At 43.1% G+C, this 19,076-nt stretch overlaps 1 protein-coding gene across 2 annotated transcripts in view; it reads right to left on the bottom strand.

The window, feature by feature from the left end:
• Positions 1-3,000: 3,000 nt before the first annotated feature.
• Positions 3,001-19,076, bottom strand: part of TMEM45A (transmembrane protein 45A) — a 25,956-nt gene continuing 9,880 nt past the window's right edge. For both annotated transcript variants that reach the window (XM_015648487.3, XM_015648514.2), the window contains exons 2-6: positions 12,615-12,824; positions 10,515-10,727; positions 9,864-10,048; positions 7,614-7,759; positions 3,001-6,332 (exon numbers count right to left, since the gene is read on the bottom strand). In XM_015648487.3, the coding sequence (XP_015503973.1) occupies positions 6,239-6,332; positions 7,614-7,759; positions 9,864-10,048; positions 10,515-10,727; positions 12,615-12,804 (828 nt within the window). In that variant the 5' untranslated portion in view covers positions 12,805-12,824 and the 3' untranslated portion in view covers positions 3,001-6,238. The remainder of the gene's footprint in view (positions 6,333-7,613; positions 7,760-9,863; positions 10,049-10,514; positions 10,728-12,614; positions 12,825-19,076) is intronic.

Here is a 19,076-nt window from a genome sequence, read left to right as displayed (position 1 = left end):
ATAGAATAGAATAGAATAGAATAGAATAGAATAGAATAGAATAGAATAGAATAGAATAGAATAGAATAGAATAGAATAGAATAGAATAGAATGAAGATTACTTTTACAAAATGGGAGCACCAAAATTGTTAACATGCTTCTTCAGATAGCCAAATGTCTTAGTAGTCTGCTCGCAGAGGTTTTAACTAAAGACAGGCTGTGCCACCACACTGGCGACAGGCTGGTACAAACCTTTAGGAGGGACAGGGCTGCATGCTGTCCCTCTGGGCTCAGCTCTGCCCAGCCAGGGGGGTCTGCCTGTCTGTCTGTGGTAGCCCTGTCGTTACAAGCATGTTTCTTGTCCTGGATCTTTCCTCTCTCCGCCTTGCTCTCACCAGCATGGGGAGCAGGAAAGGGAAAGCATCCCGAGTGCCGGGATGGGGCAGGGACCCGAGCAGGGCGCAGGGGCCGCGGCGCTCAGGGGATGGCTGCGGCTCCGAGGATGGAGGAAACAGCGCCCAGGGGCCACCGGAGCCCTGTCACTCCCCGAAAAACCAAACCTCAGCTTCCCCCGAGGGGATTGCCAGGGAATGGGAGGCTTCAGCAGAGCGGGGCAGACGCGGGGCTCCGTGGGGCAGGACACCGTGGTGGAGGCTGGGGACACATCCAGCTCCCGGGCATCCCCCGGGCTAGGAAGGATTTGCGGGGCTGGCCAGCGCTCACACGGCTGTCAGAGTGTGAGCAGCAGCAATGCTCAGCTGGACAGAAACATCTCCTCCTCATCCTGCTCACAGAGAATGCTTCGGACCCTGGAAATGTCTATTACTTTACAGCCTCCTGCCGTCAGCAATTAAATGTTTGCTTTTCTGCTGTTTAAAGGGGTAAGAATGTAAAACTGGATCTAAGAGATGCACAGGAAGGTGCTCATTCCTGAGCAGGACGCAGGACTCTTACACACAAAACAGTACCAAAAACCAGATCCAATTAGGATCTTAAAGATGGGGAAACTGAGGCACAGAACATTTCAGTGACATTAAGTTAAGCTCCATCCAGCTTTGCTAAGATGAGGTTTGTGGTATATTAAAAGCATACCCAGCTTCTGAATCAAAGGTCTGAGTCCTTTGCTAATAGAAATGCTGCTAGATGACTGCATATTTTTTAAAATGACAAAGTAGGAAAGAAATAGTAATTCATTTTCATGTTAATTACACTGCCCCTCCTATTCAATGGAAAAAGCATCCCTGCTTCTTTCCTTGACAAGGCTAACATCATCATGGACATCTTTGACTAGAATGTTGAGTTTAGATATATGAAATACTAAGAGTCCAAAACTTTGGGTTGCAAGCCCAGCTTTGCAAATGGAAGACAGTTTGTCTGCTGGGAAGTTGCAATAGGACTGTGAGCAAAACTGATTGTGAATTTCTAACTTCACATGAACACTTTATATAAAATACAGAGAAAAAAAAATACCTAAGGCACCAGATGGCAAAACCAACACAAATGAACAAACACCTCTTAAAAGATAGTATACTTTAATTTATGACAATATTAAACCATGTTTGTATGATCGAATAGTCAAACAGAAAGGGAACCTTAACACTTGCAAATTTATATCTGTGATGCAGCTGCAGGGAGATAAAATCGCTCTTGAGTGACTGGTTATGTTTCTTCTTTCCTCCATTTCTTTTAAGCCTTAATTAGAGCCAGATATTTCTTATTTCCTTTCTTTTTTGTTTCCAAGTGTGCACAAAGTGTGGTGCCAGCAGTAAACACCATCTTTGACCTTTTTTTATGTATCAACTGCATCTGAGTCGAGTCACAAGCCAGTAATATTCCAGGAAAGCAGTGCAAGCTTTCACTCCTACTGTCATTCCTGCTGGAACCAGGGGATGGGCACTGCTGCTTCCGTGGCACAGGAGTCATAAAAATTCCACCATGTGTCTGAGAACCTTGCTGCTGCATACCATGAACACAGCTGCCCCTCCCATGCTCTTCAGAGTGCTGGGAGTGATTTCCTGATGCTTGATTGCTATTCAGCTCTATGGATCTGCAGCTTGCTTCCCATTTCTTCCTGCTGCTCCTCAGGGAGGCAGTGGCTGGTAACCACGGCTTGTAGGCAAAACCATTTCTGCTCCAATTTCATGCCTTTATTGTGCCCTTACATTGACCTCTTAGGTGCCATCTCTGGCAGAGTGTTTTGTCAGAAAATGGCAGAAGTCTATAGGTGAGAGCTTCCTTTCTAAACTAAATTGCTAAGTAACATTGCTGTAGTATTTATAATTACAGTTTTCATCTACTTTTCTAAACGTGTTTTCATTCTAAGGAGTGTATCAAATATAGTAATCCATGAACTGCAACACTTACCTAGCAAAGAGATAGAAATTAGTGTTCAAAAAGTCATCTGAGGACAAGATATTCCTTGTTTGACAAATATCAGGTTTTTTACTCCCACATATTTTGAGCAAGCACATATTGTACCTAGAATAGATTTTAAGGACAAATTTCCCGGCAGTTTTCCAGTTGTCATTCTCCCTTTTAACAGATGTGCTCTTTGTTGCTTAGTCCTTGGGAGCCTGACTCCCTTCCACTTCAGCACATGCTGAAGGCCTTTTTGGATAAAAATCTATTCTGTTTTCTTCCACCAGCTTCTGTACCAGCAACTCCTACCCCAGCTGCTGTAGTTTGGAGGAACTGCAACTTTTTCTGGGAGGGCATTAAGGTACCTATCCACTCAAGTTTTTTAGTACCTAAGTTTTAAGGATGAGGGAACCTGGAGGATTCAAATTCCTTGCTGTCATATATGCTCTTTGTGCTGTGTTAGGTTACAAGGCAAAAAAAGTATTTGTTTACAGAATACAAAACAAATATCACAGTTTCTAATGACAAGGTACTATGACCTTTCTTGAATTAAAGTGCAACTTGTTCAAATGTTTGGATGTGCTATGAGAGTAACCTGTATATCCCACCCCATCCTGTCCCATAAATGGTTATATTTTTTCCCCTGAAAACAAGACAGACATCTATTATTCAGACAGAATGAATCTATTTTATTTAAATAAAATTACAGGTGTATTTTGTCTAGTAAAAACTACCATAGTTTTTCAAAGGCACCAATATTTAAAAAATAATTTAAATTTTCTTGAAAGCAGCTTTCTTTTTCTGAGTGGTGTTTGTAAACTTGTTGGACTTCCCTCATCCAACTCAGGCAATGCCTGTCCCTTGTGAAATGATGAAGGCTGTATCTTTTTCATTGTTGTAGGTGTCCTACTGTTCCTGGGCATCTCTTTTGAACACAGGAGAATGGGACAGATGTTCCAAGTAGCAAAACCCCACTCTGAAATAAGGTGTTTCTTTCCTTTGTCATAAATTTCCATAAATTTGTCAGGCACAAATCCCCACCACAACACTCACTTTTCTTGTACTGTAAGTATTAAAAAATTTAATTCAGAAGACTACTGTTTCTTTGAGACTTCAGGATCTGTTTTTTCCTTGCATTTTCTCCAAGGCTGATAATATAATGGCACATTTTCTAATGAGAGGAGAGAGCCTTTTTCACAAAGCCTGCTCTCCAGTTCTGTGTCACAGACTACATCAGCCTCCAGTTTGGGCTTCTTTAGAGGTGTTTTTGCTAAGCTGGGTGAACTAAAGCAGCAGACATGTGTTGGGATTATTCTGTAACCATTTACAGGAGGTTCACAGCAGGGACACAGAGGGAGGTGCAGGTGACACCTCTCAGCAGCCGAATCCTGCTCAGTTTTTCTCCAAAGACCCAGCTCTACAGCCACTGCTGGATGAGGGTAAGGATGGAGCCAGAGTGCCCAGGCTCCTCCCCAGGGGAGGAACGGTGTCAGGCAGACATTCTCTGGCCAATGAGTTCAAATACTGTCACTTTTTGCTTCTGTAAAAGCAGGGAACTTTTTTCAAAATGAGATTTCGCTAAACACCTTCCACGTGCACAGCTCACCCATTCATCAGCTGATTTTGGTTTATTACAACAGACTCTTGCAATAATCCCCAAATTCTCTTGGATGCACAACCATCATCTTCTCTGCCCAGCCCTACAGAAGCTTTGTGGCTCAAGCATTCTAACAGGCAAAAAGATCTGCCCTTTTAAAACAATCCCCACAATTTAGAGACAGCAGTGATGCGGTGCAGCGAGGGTAAGATCATAACAGGGATACATTTGGCAAATGTATCCCTGCTGCAATTAACTGGCAAGATCCTCAGGGAAGCCATGGATCTTCCTGCCACAGAAAATCTGATTTTAATGGAACCACAGTAATCAAACTCAAGTCTTAGATTTGCAGAGTGGAGTAAATACAGTTGTTTCATTCTGTAGAAAGACCACTGTAAAGCTGAGACACAGAGCTACAGACAAACCATACCAATACCAGAATGTCCAAAAACAGGCTTTGCTAAAGTTTGCCAAAATCTCCAAGAGCCTTCAGAGAAAGGCATTGAAAAAGGGCTGCTAAGAAAAGCAGTGATCTTTGGCTAGCAATGTGCAATTTCCTCTTTGACATTTGTAAATGTAGAAATGTACGTGAGCCAACTGCTCTTGCTTTCCAAAGAAGATTCATCTGGATAATCTGACACCTGGTCACAGGTGTCACTTCACAATACTTGGCAAACATCTAAAATAATTTTAAAAATTAACAACTGAAGTCTTCTAAGAAGACATACAAAAGCTCAGACAGTTTATTGTGCTTTCCATCCTGCTTAAGTTATCCCTTTAGTTTAGAGATACAGCACCTTAACATTTGCACAGCATTAAATGTATTTATCAAGAAAAGCAGTGAAGAAGTTTGCATTGTTCCTGCCTGTGAGAAGCAAAGTACTTTCTGTTTATTCCTTCAGAACAAACATCATCACTGATTTTGGAAAGGCACTGACTAAACTGACAGACTAAAATACAGCATTAACAGCTAAGAAAGGTGCTCCTTGAAAAAGGGGACATAAAAGGTAGATCTTAAAAGTGAAGCAAATATTTATGTTGCATTGAAGTTAAAGTAGTTTTAGAAAAAGTCTGAAAGGATTTTTTTGCATCTTGGGATCCCTTTGAGGTACTAACTATTTTATTAGCTAGCTTTTTTAATCAATCAGTTTGCTGCCATTGGCCATGAACACTGTGCTTTCCACTAGATCAGTTTTCATGGAGAAAATAAATGCAATTATAAATGGTGCTATTTTTTAATTCCCTCACTGGTGTTGGGAGCTGGGTATGGAGCTACTGAGAAGGCAACATCTGCCCTCCCACAGCTCACTGTGCAGCACTGTCAGGCTGCCTGGTGACTGAGGGGCTGACACAGGGAAAGGGATGCAAAACCCTCTCATCCTGCCCACAGAGCAGAATTACCTACTCCTGACTCAGGTGGTGGGACACGTGTCTGCTCTGAGTCCTGCAGAAAACCATCAAATTCCATCAAAGGAAAGAAAATAACACTGGGAAACAAGCTGGTTTTGCAGCTAGGTGCTGCTTGACTGGACACCCCTCAGCCTTTCTGGAAAAGAAATTGTTCCAGGCACCAAGGGAAGGCAGAGCCACTTCCAGGGCCTTGCAAAGTCAAAGGACAGCAAAGAGACAGGACTGTTTAGGCACAAGCATGAACAACATGAAACACTGGGTTTTGATCATATTACACATCTTTGGTCCTCCTGGCAGGCTTGGTGGTGTCTCTGGGGGGGTGAACACACTACAAACTCTTCAGTGACCACTCAATGTGCTCACAGTGAGAAGTTTTTTCTGTTTAACATAAAGCCACACAAGCAGAGACACAAAGTTGTTACACAAGACAAGACTGTGGTTTCTTTATCTTGTTCTGCTGTTTTCCAGGTCTGCACGGTTGTTTATCCACAGGTACTTGCAGGACAATCAACATGCATACCTAGACACCCTAATTATGGAAACTTTATGTCCAGCAGTGGCTGAAAAGAATTTTGCTTAGCTTTTAATGAGGTAAACGTACAGACTTCATTGTGCCACCTCATCCACGCCGAGTCTGTCTAATACTAGTCTGATTTTCTGTGAAGCATGTGAGATGCAAGGTATTAGTGCAACCAGCATAAATCCATATCAAGCTTACCCTTCACAAAAAAAAATATGTATATAACTGTGTATTAGATGTTGACATCATAGGGGATTGATATTTGTGAAGCAAGTTGTAGTAAAGAATTGATAAGATGGCAAAAAAATATGTAAAAATGAGGTATTAATTAGCCTAATAATTGGAGTGGATGAACTGGTCAAGCTATATTCATGCTAAATTTCTTCTTCTGACTCGTGATCTCGTTCAGATGTTTTCAGTAAACCCATCTCCATGGACTGGGACTGCTTAACCTTCGAACGGACTGCCCTGGAAACAACAACAGGAAAGTTGTCAATCGTAACTCAAAGGCTCATCTGACCATTTTTCACACGGTAAAATCCTGTTTAATTCTTCATCACCAGTATCACTTCATCACTGGGTATTTCATCACTGAGTTAGGATGACTCTTTCCATGATTCTGTGGTTAGGAAGTCCTGCCTTTACTGATTGTACTTGTTGTACATCCTGTACACCAAGGATGCTGTCTTGTCCAAGTAAGCACTAGCTCCTACAGACATATCACAGAGCACTTTAAACAAACCTGAGTGAACCCTCCAGAAGGTCCAGTGTTGTGCAGACACTGAGTTCTCTTGGGAAGGGACCATAAAGCTGTGGGAGAGTCTGGCCAAGCTACCCTCAGAGGGGAGCCCTGCCAGAGAGCCATCATCAGCCTCCTCTGGTGCTGCAGCAGCCGCTGGTCCCAGCATCAGAAGAGTCTTGAGATTTCTGGCACAACCAAGAGCTGCCCTCCTTTATACCCCAAACCAGTCACCCAGCCTGGAGTGCTGGTGCCTTTCGGACTGAGATACAAAAAGAACTGGCACCTCAGTGCAAATCAAGACTGGAAGAACTATGTATTTAACATGATTAAATAGGGCTATTAGGATGGTGGGGGTAAAGCAAGGGGTGAGAAGTGGGTTTAGGATGCTGCAGGAAAAGGCTTCGGTAAGGTCCTGTGGACAGAAGGTGATCACACTCTGTGATCTGATGGCAGAGGCATTTTTACAGCCAAATTAACACTGCAGTTGGAATTTTGTCAGAATTAGCACTGGGCAGAGAGGAAAAGGGCTACCTTTAGACATTAGGGGGTGAAAATTACTAGTGAAAAAGAAATCAGGTTTCATCACAGGAAATTTCTAGCAAGGAATTCTGTGTAATAATCTTCAAAGTCATGAAGCCTTCTCACTAAGCCACTTAAAATTAGCAGAGATGAGCAGTGGGAGACAAGGTTCTGCAGGGGAAAAGAAAAAGAACCTCCTACTTCTGACTTTATATGCACTTACAAATGTGGAATACTACTGCAGCTTCTTTTATGTGAGAAGTATTATGCTATCAGAGCTGTATTTATGGGTGTGTTTTTTCCCCTTTCTACTGAAGCAATATCATGTGCTTTTCGTTGATTACTAATAACCATTTTTATTGTACCTTCCAAGACAATTAATTACTTCATAGAAACCTTTTCATTTGCCAGTGAAACTTTTCTAAAATAAAGCTCCTTCTAGACTAAATAGACAAGTTACCAAAGTTTTAGTGTTTTAAGTAACTTACCAGCTGACAATTGTGTAATTCACTGCAAGTATTAGAAAAGCAAAGGCATAATGCCAGCAATAGCACATGGTCAGGAACATCATGTTAGTGTGATCCATCTGATTCCACTCTGGGCTCCCATTTGGAGGATAAAGAACAAAGCCAATCTGTAGTAAAATAAAAGAGATTTAGTACATGTCATTTGATGAGCATCCTATGCCATATCATGTTTTATGCTACCCATCACCAGGCAAATATTTAATTTTCTTATGGTGTTGCTTATTTCTGTGTTTACTGTTGGAAACGATATTGTAGTCAATCTCAGGTGTGATGGATCACTTTAAACACCTCTGTGCAGAAATGCCTTTGAAGATAAAGTGCCAGTCCCAGAGACCCACTGTTCTTGTCCAGAAAATTAAGGAGCCTGCCCAACAGCCCTGCCCTGCAACAATCAGAATTATGCACTGTAAGGAGAGGGCTGGTGCTCAGCCCTGTGTGCTTGGAACTGAAATCACCTCATGGATCAGAAAACCTGCCTGGCCATTTGCACTGCCTCCCTTCTTCCCAGCAGTGTCTGGGAATGTGTTACATGGCTGGGAAGATGAATAATCATTGAACAAATAAAGGGGAGCCACAAGTCTATTTCTTCTGGGCCATCCAAGAGAAAGGTCAGAAATGGCATAAAAATGGAGCTTCCTCATGCTAGACTGAAAGTTCATGTGAAATACATAGCTGGTTTTTATTCAAAGCTGGGAAAGATCATATTTGTGCATAAAATGGGAAAATGGCTAATCCTATGGGTTTGCATGACAAACACCAGCCCTCTCTACTGCTTAGAACTCTTCAAAGTCATCACTCAGCAATTTAGCTGAGAATTTAGAAACTGGAAGAGGAGAGGAAGAAGGAGGGGAGTGCATTTTGCATTTCCATGCAGAGAATTCAATGAATGAGGGTGTTGATGATGCAGAAAGAAAGTCCCTTTACATTTCACAAATTTCCTGTGCTGCAGCCAGTGTGTGGTTTTCAGTCACACAGATGGTTGAATTCTGATGCGGGTGTGACAAAAAACCACACTTAAATTTCTTCTATTTTTAGTACTTCAATTTTTACTTTGAAACAAAACCCACATTGTCTCTAGAGCTGAAGAAATAATCTGTTCTAAAATTAGACTAGGCAGAAAACAATGAATCAATGGTTGCATCTATTCCTCCTATGCAAAGTTTCTTAAATCCCCAGCTGAAAGTTTGCAAACAAGAAAATAAACCAGCAAGTGCTTCAGCACCACATTCTCGAGTTCACTTATAGAAAAATACAGGCAGTTCTGAGGTCTGTCTTCATGCCAGAGCAAGCATTTAAATATTTGAATTGGTGCTGGGTGTCCAGTTCTCCTAAGAAACAGCAAACATTTCTATTCATCGTGTCTGGCCAACATAGAAAAAGGGGAAGCCAGTCTAGACATGCCGGAAAGAAAAATCATCGGAGTGACCTCAGTTCTCCACTATAAGATGAAACACATCAGCATCAGTGCTCCTACTTCTGTTACAGACTCCCAGCAACTCCTTAAATCTCTCTCTCTTGTTCTGACAGCAGAGAAAGAGTGGCTGTCAAATACCTGTTATTGGATAGACTCACAAATAAGTGAGGGCATGGAAGCTACATTTTGAAGAGTCCTTTCAGGGGCCACATCCCTGAAATATCAAAGTTTTGGCTGTTCTTTTTTCTGCTCAGCTCCCAGAGCACTAGGAAAGCAGGAGGCTTTACATCACCCAGTCTCCTAATGAGACTCTGTAACTTAAGTACCTTTTGAATCTGGCCATTTCAATGAGCCCTTTGCCTCACCTGTCCACTGCTACATTGGGCATTATTCACTGCTCCAGCAGCTGACAGTGCAGACTCTCTTTGTAAAGAACATATATTTCTATGCTCTAAAATCACTGCCATTTGGCTGGCAAATTTGGAACAAGATGTTACAGGGATCAGAGAGCTCTGTAACATGAAGAGCTCAAGAAAAACTCTTTAGCTTCTTTACTAATTCAAATAAAAGGCACTTGAAGTAAAACAGCTGCTGCATCTTCTGTAAAATGGATATGAGAAATACTTCTGTCTCTTAAAAGGAATATTTTTTCTGTATCTCTTTAAAGGAACTTATTTTCTGTACGTCTTTTGAGGTCTGTGTTTAAGAGTTATATATACAACCTGTGAAAAATCTGCAAAGGGTTAAATGACTAACTTTGGTGAGGAAGAAATTACAAAGGCAGAAAAGTGACCTACCTGCCAGAACCAGCTGCCTTGTAATATGCAGAGGCTTGTACGGAGCATCTCTAGCACAATACTGCCACGGAAAAAAACTTCCAAAAATATGCAGGCAGCAGCTCCAAAGATAGCAAATAGCAGTAACTGATGAACATGAACATCCAGCATGGCTCTCCCATGAAGATGGTAGCAGAAAAGAAAACCTGGAATAAATTGTGATCATTTTTAGATCATTTCTTCCCTTGCAATTTCCATGCATCTGATTTTAGACAGCAGTGAAATGTTTCTGGCATTTCTCTTTATGTCAGTGTCACCTTCACACACACTGGCTTTAACTAACTAGTTGTGTACCATGTCAGTACCAACATCAAACACATGCCTGAGCTACTGAGCACTTACCCAAAACAGGCTCTTGATGCTATTTTCATAACATTTCAGTTGCTGTTTGAGCCAGGTGGGAAAGCTAAGATACACCTCTACAACGCTGGATGATGACCTGGGCAGTGTAAGGAGAGCCAAGACTGATCTTCTTGTGATCTCCTTGAAGAGTTTCGGGGGGTGAAACGCCCAGCACCCAGAAATCATTCTGTAAGGCTGATTTGAGATGCCCAATGATCAATACCCATGCACAGGATTCATGCACATCCCTTCAGGGAGAGGTAAACTGACCTTCAATAAAGACTGCTAAGGAAAGCATCATCCTGTCCGTGGCTGCTGGCAGCGCGTTGGTCCCGTGTGCCACGATGTCCACCAGCCCTGAAATGCCATAGAAGAGGTACATGGTGGCATGCTGCCAGTTCATCAGGTGATCCCAGTGCTTCTTCTCGTAGTTGTACAGCTTCAGATGAGGCCCATCAGGAACAAACTGCTCAGCCACCATCCCTGCACATGGAAAAAGAAGAAAAACCATTTGTTCTGGTACTTAAGGTACAAACTGATGACAAATCTTTACACAAACTATAGAGGCAGCAATATATCCCTGTGCAGAATAATGCCAGTGAGTTTGAGGTTTTAGCATCACGTAACCTGGAGAGTGGAGAGCCAGAGGAAATCAGGATTCAGCTCTACTCCTGGTGGAACTATTTACATCTTGCAGTTTCCAGCAGTGAAAATGAAAAGAGTTATTCTGTGCTGCTTTTTCTTCTTTTAAACAATTGCTATTGTAGTAGTCCTCTGACTAAATTTTTCAGCTGCCTTTTGCAATGGTTCAAACATGAGCATAACACACTCTAAAGTCTCCAAAAGATAGATTTACTGTTTCAATGCCCTGCTGCATGCAGGACAACGGAGTTCAGACTCATAATTTGAAGGGGATTTTTCCTCTAAAGCCATAAAAGGAAACCCCTCCACCGTGCAGAGTTATTAAAACTCCTGTGGGAATGTATATGGGGTTAGTATTTGAATCACTGCTCCACTCTCTCCCTTACCTTGGCCCCTCGGTGTCTTGCCATCTGAGGTACTCCAGCAAGGAAAAAATGCTTTTAAAAGCTTTATATGATCAATGATGTTTGGGGAGGGTTTAAAAGTTGTTCTGCTTTTAAAACATTAAAGCTGATTATATTGTTTATAAAGCATAGGCCAGCATCCTGCTGTATAGTAGATATGCTGTAGAACAAATGCAATTTTGTTCCACATTTATTTTCAGTTTTCCTAACATGAAAACAGCAGGTTTTACTCCTGATGCCTTTACTGTCTGTCTTAGCCAAGTGTTTTTCCCATACTTTTGATTGGAATTGGAATTTCCACATGTTAAAATAATAGTTTGTGGTTTCAAAGTGAAAATAAAACCAGTAGATTAATGTTTTAGCTGACAAGCTACCTCTAGACACAGACTGGGAGATTTGTAGGAAAGATGTCCACAGTCACACCTCAAAATGAATGCTATTATTTAGATTTTTATCATTTTTTAATGATAAAACTGTAGACACAACATCCCTTCAGTGCTGATGTATCATAACAGAGAGGAAGGAAAAGCAAGAGCAAGACTTTGTCACAGCCTGTACCTTGATTAGAAATGAGGCAACTTGGGGCATCTAAAGAAGAGCAGACAAATAGAATGTAGAAGTGCAAAAATGCTTAAAATTTAGATATTTTTTCAACTTCAGCCACAGGTGCTGAGCTCCTCAGATCCCCTGTTGTTTATCTAAAGCTAAATCACTGCCATACAGTCTGCCAGAATGTAAACAAGACCTAAACACTTCCAGTCAGCTACACAGCTCTCAAACTGTCCCACTGGGTTTGTTCCCAGGCCTGGACACAGCAGAAGGACAAACAGCTCCCCCACACCCCATCACAACAGTCCTGCAGCAATAAGATCTGGAGTTCAGTCTTTTTGTGTGAATATTTTCACTTTTGACAGATTAATCAAAAAATCATCTGCATCATTTGCATATTTTATCAATAAATCAGTGGAGGCTTCCAGCAACTGAGGTGGTTGAATTCAAAATAGAAAAGCAAAATCTTCACAGTCTGGTGCTCCCAGCATGCACATGAGATCCCCTTGCCTAAATATCTTACCTCCCTCCCTGAACAGTGAACAGTACATCAGCACTGAGATGTGGTCAGGAGACCTCACAGAAGCTCCAGAAGAGTGCTATGGATGGAAACCATGTTATGGCCAGAGCTGTGTAATTAACAGCAGGATTCTCACCACTTCTCAATGGTTAAAGGGAAAAAGGGCAGAACACACGGAGATCCATTTGATCAGAAAACAAAATTCAAAGCAAGAAGTGTTAGAAGTCCAGCCTGCCCTTAGTCCACCTCACTTACCAATGAGGGCAAAGACAGCTTTGATGATGCCCTCAACAAACTCCAGGCGCTGGAATCCTGCCCTGGAACCAAGGTAGCAAGCATTCTTGTTTTTTCGACAGGCATACTTCAGTGGGTACTTCACTGACCACCATAAGCCAAAAAGAAGGAAAAAGCTTCCAGGGAGGGCATGCCCTTTGAAATTGCCCATGGTTTCCTGCTAGGCAATACCTGCAGGAGAAGCAAACAGAGACTGATTATTAGAACAGTGGGAGAATTCTGTGGGTTGTAATTTTAAAGTATCTCCTTGGATAGATCAAATGGGTGTCACTGAACTGGGTATTCACAGTTAATTTAAAAATAAATTTGGGTACTTATCTTCCCAGCCAGTCTCCCCAGTTTCACAGCTTTGCAGAAGCAGAGACCCAACTGCAGAGCAGCTGACCTGAAATGCAGAGCTGGCAGTCAGCAGGGTAGGAGAAGGAGAAGCCATAGCACACTATGTCTTGCTGTAGAAGTTGTGACAGCAAAAGAGAGAACTTGCTATAATACAACACAATACCTGACTGAAGGAAAAATTAATTGCATACCCATCAAATGGGTAAATATTCACTAGTAAAGTGTATTTTTTATTTCAATCCAGATGTCTTGTTATGATTTACAAACATCAAGTAATTCTCATTATTTGATGGGTGAATTATGCACCCACAACTAGATATTTATTATCAAGTACATCAAATGCACTGTGTGACAAGGTTATTAGTTGGTCAGGATTATTCAGTCATTTAAAAGCAGTGCCATTCATAATCCTAATAGTTCTGGTTATCATCCCAACATTTAGGATAGCTGCCTTTGAGCCAGTGGCTTCTTCATTAAAATGACAGTTCTAACATTAAATTGCAATTTTTCTTTAAGGTATTATAAATTGAGTTGTGATGCCTCATGCCCCAAAGGCATACTGAGTCTCTGCACAGGCAGCAATCAAGAATAACCACTTTAGAAGGACTGGCAGTCTGTACTTTCTGTTGTTATTGTTGCTGACTTAAAAGTTCAATTGCCACAGTGCACTGGAGCCATCTGGCTATGAATGGAGCATGGAAGCTCTGGTATATTTTTTATTTTCCATGGGTATTTCCTATGGTCAGCTCTGCATAAGAAGTTTTAAGCTGAAGCTTCTGGGTTGTGGAGTACTTGCAGCTGGTTCACATAAGGCTGTCTAGTCACGTAGCATGAGCCCTCTCCTATTTCTGGAGGCTAAACTCCACTGAAAGCACAACATTTTTATTTTTTTTTTATTTTTTTTGAAGAACAGAAACTTTTCCACATGCACAGGTCCTGGAGCTCTCCTATGACTATCCCAGCTGCATGAGGAGAGGTGACCGCTATAGCCACAAAGGAGAAGAAAAGAAAATACGACTGTTCATGCATAGCACCAGTCTGGCTCGATTTAAACAGGATGCTGAAGAGGGTCCTGCAAGCCCTGCCTGTCCCCTCCTCTTCCAGAGATGAACTGTCCCACTGTAAGGGCTGCTGAGTGGGAGAAGTTGGCTTTAAAAGCTTTCCCTGGACAATACCCTACCTAGTTCCTAGGGAAGTTCTGGGGCAGTACAAGAGCTGATAAATGTGATGCTGGTTACCCAAGCAAGCCCATTTCTGGATGTGTCCCCACAGGAACGTCTGCACGTGGCAGCTGGGGAGGAGAACATGTGGAGATGGGATGCTCAGGGAAGCAGCACCTGCCAGGCATGGGGCAGCCAAAGGGGGCATGAGGGACATGTTTATGAACTAAACATAAAGGACTCCCACTTGGGATTTCTGCTGTGTGGGGAGGGACTCTTGTAGCTGAGGGTCCAAGGGCTGGGAGAGCCTTTCTCTACCTCCTCTGCCTCCTCCATTGCCCTTAAAGTTGCGCTGGGTTGATGTCTGTATGTTTTATTTGCGGGTGGGGAAAGCAGTGCTCACTCTGCAGCAGCCCACAGCACAGTGGGGCTCTCACTGGTGAGGTTTGGGGAGCTCAGCCCTGTAGGTGGGACCCAGCCCCTGCTCTCTCAGCCAAGAGCTTGTTCTTTCTTCATTTGGGGACACCCTTAGTTCAAAGAGGCTGACCTGCCTGCACACGCCTGCCAGTACTCCCTGCACCACTGTTTGCCTCAATAAAGAGCAGTACTAGCAGTTTTAGACAGCCCTCTAAACTTTGCTTTTACTTTTAGAATACTTCTTTTTGCTTTTCAAACCTTAATTTCTGAGTTTTGAAACATGCTGGCCTGAAGGCATTGCTGTCTTTTCAGACACATTGGACTTTTCCTTTCTTTGACTGAAAGGAAGAGGGGAGGAGAGGGGAGTGGCTTTTCCTCACCATGTCTGATCTCACTGAACACTGCTCGTTGGAAAGACTTTATTCATTATTCATTATTACTCACCACAGGTACAAAGCAGTTCAAAAGGAACAATTTACCCTGTACTGCACATCAAGGCAAAACAATGGATTAGAAAGGTAAATGAAACCTCTGAATAATCTTCCCTTAGGAGAGTACAGCTGCAGTAGGAGTCAAATGAAGAATTATGTTGATGTCATTTGTAGTACACAGGATACAAAACTTCAAAAGTCATTCTTAATCTGTAAATCCACACCTGGGTTACCTAGATCTTCAAGCACTGGAGAATTTTTCTGCACTAAATCTGGGCAAGCTATCAAGAAACTTTCTTTTAAACTATTTTTTGCCTTTAAAAACAAGCAAAAAGAAGAAAAGACTGATACAGCAGCTGATGTTTCACATCCAGTATAAACAAAATAGAACAGAAAAATTACTTTTTTGTTAAAAGAAATACAATCACATATTATTAGCTTTAGAGAGTGTAAACTTCAGATTGAGTTCATCCAAAAGTGTTAGGGATTATTTGTAGAATTTCCCTAGAAAAACACACATCTGTTCTGCCAGTCAGCTGTTGTGACAGACCTTTGGAATTCTGCATCTTAACACAGCTGTTTTCAGAAAGGAATTATACAACTTATCCTTTAAAGTTTTAGTGAATTTGAAAACATTGTGACAGAGCTTGCCTTAAATGGATTAAGCTTCCTAGTTCATGAGTTCTCTTTTTTCAGGCCTGGGAGATCCTTTTGGTGAGTCTAGAAGTCACCTGCCAACACCCACAGTTTTGATGTGACTGAGAAGCTTTGTCTGCAAATAAACTGGGGGATATTGCACAATCTGGGGGCTTAGTATGAAACTGAGGATATGGTGAGGCTAAACAGAGACTCCTCAGTAGGGAAGTCACAGTTGGAGTCAGCAGATGGATCTGGGAGGTGGAAGGAAGGGTTGTAATGGGAGGTGAAAGGAGAGAACGATATGCCATGCTGCTGCCTTTCCATATGGCAGTTTGGCATTCCCTTGTGCAGCCTGGGACAAAACATCTCCTGCCAGTTCTTCTGCACACCTTGAGAGCCAGAGAGTTTTGGTACAGCAGGTGCTATTTATTAGATAAAGATGGCATCAGCATGTTATGACAATACTCGATAAATTTAAGGTTTATTTTTGCAGAGCCTTATAAGTCTATATCTACAACATTGGATTGATGTTGCAGGATGTGCAAATCCAAGACCCACTTTTTTACCCCCAGTAATTTCAGGACCAAGGGTGTTGGCAGAGCCACAGCCACATTCTCAGCAGCAAACATTCCTTGCTTCCCACAACCCTCCCTAGAGTTCATTATCTTAGACTGGAAGTCAGAAGGAATTTCTTCACTGAAAAAATTATCAAGCCACTGCCCAGGGAAGTGGTGGGATCATCATTCCTGGAGGTGTTTAAAAGATATGGAGATGTGTCTCCTGGGACATTGTTCAGCGGGGAACTTGGCAGTGCTGTGATAACAGTTGGATTCAATCTGAGAGGTATTTTCCTACTTAAACAATTCTGTGATTCTATGGTCTGCCAGAGTTGTGAGCAGAGTTTACAGATGGGGGCCATGAGGCCAGGTCCCAAAGCCACCCAGTCCCACCAAGTGCCACACGTGTTCCTTTAGTTGGTGACCAGTTTCACATTTTTAACTCTGTCCAAATCGTTTTCCTAACCCTGCCAGGCAAAGCCAGTGGTTCTGATGCCTGCAAAGGACACTCAGGCAGCTGGCATCACAGAATCACAGAATCACTGGGTTGGAAGAGACCTCCAAGATCACTGAGTCCAACCCAGCCCTAACACCTCAACTAAACCATGACACCAAGTGCCACATCCAGTCTTTTTTTAAACACATCCAGGTGTCACCCTGAAAACTAAAGCCTGATAATGTTTTCATATTTTAGTTTCTTTCCCATGGAAGTCCTGTAAACATAAGTTGTTTATCACATTCCAAGAAACATCTTTTGATGGACGTTTCACACGACCAGTGTGCTTGGGAAGGTGGTAACTTAACTATCCAATCCCTGGTCATTGTTGAGAATCTATAAATACTGGAGTCAGAGAATAAAGTTTCTTCTTTCCTGTTATAACACTGAGAGGCATTCATGTGAATCATTTCATGTCCTTTAGAGACATCCAGGGATGGTGACTCCACCACCTCCCCATTCCATTACTTTATCACCCCTTCAGTAAAAACCTTTTTCCTAATATCCAGCCCATATTTCCCTTGCTGCAGATTGAGACTGTGTCCTTTCCTTCTGTCAGTTGTTGCCTGGAGAAAGAGACTGACCCCACCTGACCACAGCCACCTCTCAGGGAGTTACAGAGTGATAAGGTCACCTCTGAGTCTCCTTTTCTCCAGGCTAAACAACCCCAGCTCCCTCAGCTGTTCCTCACAGGGTTTGTGTTCCCAGCCCCTCACCAGCCTCGTTGCCTCCTCTGGATGTGCTCAAGAGTCTCAATTCCTTCCCAAACTGAGGGCCCAGAACTGGACACAGCACTCCAGGTGTGCCCTCACCAGTGCTGAGCACAGGGGGAGAATGACCTCCCTGCTCCTGCTGGCCACACCATTCCTGATCCAGGCCAGGGGCCATTGGCCTTCTTGGCCACCAGGGCACACTGCTGGCTCATGTCCAGCTGCTGTCACCAGCACCCCAGGTCCCTTTCTGCCTGGGCACTGTCCAGCCACACCATCCCCAGCCTGTAGTGCTGCTGGGGGTTATTGTGGCCAAAACACAGGACTCAGCACTTGGACTTGTTAAACTTCATCTTATTGGATTCTGCCCATCCATCCAACCGTTCCATGTCTCTCTGCAGATCCCTCCTCCCTTCCAGCAGATTGACACATGCTCCCAGCTTAGTGTCATCCACAAATTTACCAGTGAAGGACTCAATTCCCTCATCCATGTCACCAATAAGAACTTTGAACAGGACTGGCCCCAGCACAGACCCCTGAGGACACCACTGGTGCCTGGCCCCCAGCTGGATGCAGCACTGCTCATCACCCCTCTCTGGGCCATCCAGCCAGTTCCTCACCCAGCACAGAGTGCTCCTGTCCAAGCCAAGGGCTGCCAGCTCCTCCAGGAGTGTGCTGTGGGACACAGTGTCAAAGGCCTTGCTGAAGTCCAGGTACACAACATCCACAGCCTTTCCTGCACCCACCAGGTGAGTCACCTGGTGATAAAAGGAGATCAGGTTGGTCAGGCAGGACCTGTCCCTCCTAAACCCATGCTGGCTGGGTCTGATACCCTGGCCATCCTCTAAGTGCTGTGGCACTCAGTACAAACTGCTCCATTACCATTTACCGGGTACTGGGGTCAGGCTCACTGGTCTATAATTACCAGGATCCTCCTTCCCACCCTTTTTGTGATGGGCATCACACTGTCCAGCTCACCAGTGAGCCAGGACTGCTGGTAAATAATGCAGAGCAGCTTTACAAGCTCATCTGGCAGCTCCCCCATCACCCTGGGATGGATCCCATCTGGGCCCATAGATTTATGAATATCCAAGCAGCTCAGCAGTTCCGACTGCCTCCTCCTGGATATCAGGGGACCATTCTGCTCCCTGACACCATTTACCAGCCCAGGAGGACAGCTGTCCTGAGGACAAGCTGTCTTCCCACTAAAGACTGAGGCACAGAAGGCATTAAGCACCTCTGCGTTCTCCTCATCTGCAGTTTCTAAGTTCCCTCCCTCACCCAATAAGGAACAAAGGTTGGTCTTACCCTTCCTTTTGCCATTAATATATTTGTAAAAACATTTTTTATTATCCTTTACAAAAATTGCCAAATTAAGTTCAAACTGAGCTTTGGCTTCTCTAATTTTTTTCCTGCAAGCCCTAGGAACCCCTTAGATACTTCCTGAGAGACCTGACCCTCTTTCCAAAGATGATACATCCTCTTTTTATTCCTAAGTTCCTTTAAAACCTGGTTGCCCATCCAGGCTGGACATTTGCCTCATCAACTCATCTTTCAGTACAGAGGGACAGTCTGTTCCTGTGTCCTCAAGAGCTCTGCTTTGAAGCACGTCCAACTTTCCTGGACTCCTTTGTTTATAAGAGCTGCTTCCCTCTGAATGAGTTTCCTAAATAG

The sequence above is a fragment of the Parus major genome, chromosome 1 (assembly GCF_001522545.3).
Source record: "Parus major isolate Abel chromosome 1, Parus_major1.1, whole genome shotgun sequence".
In the NCBI taxonomy this organism is placed as follows: domain Eukaryota; kingdom Metazoa; phylum Chordata; class Aves; order Passeriformes; family Paridae; genus Parus; species Parus major.
This window is presented reverse-complemented; position numbering and strand designations above follow the sequence as displayed.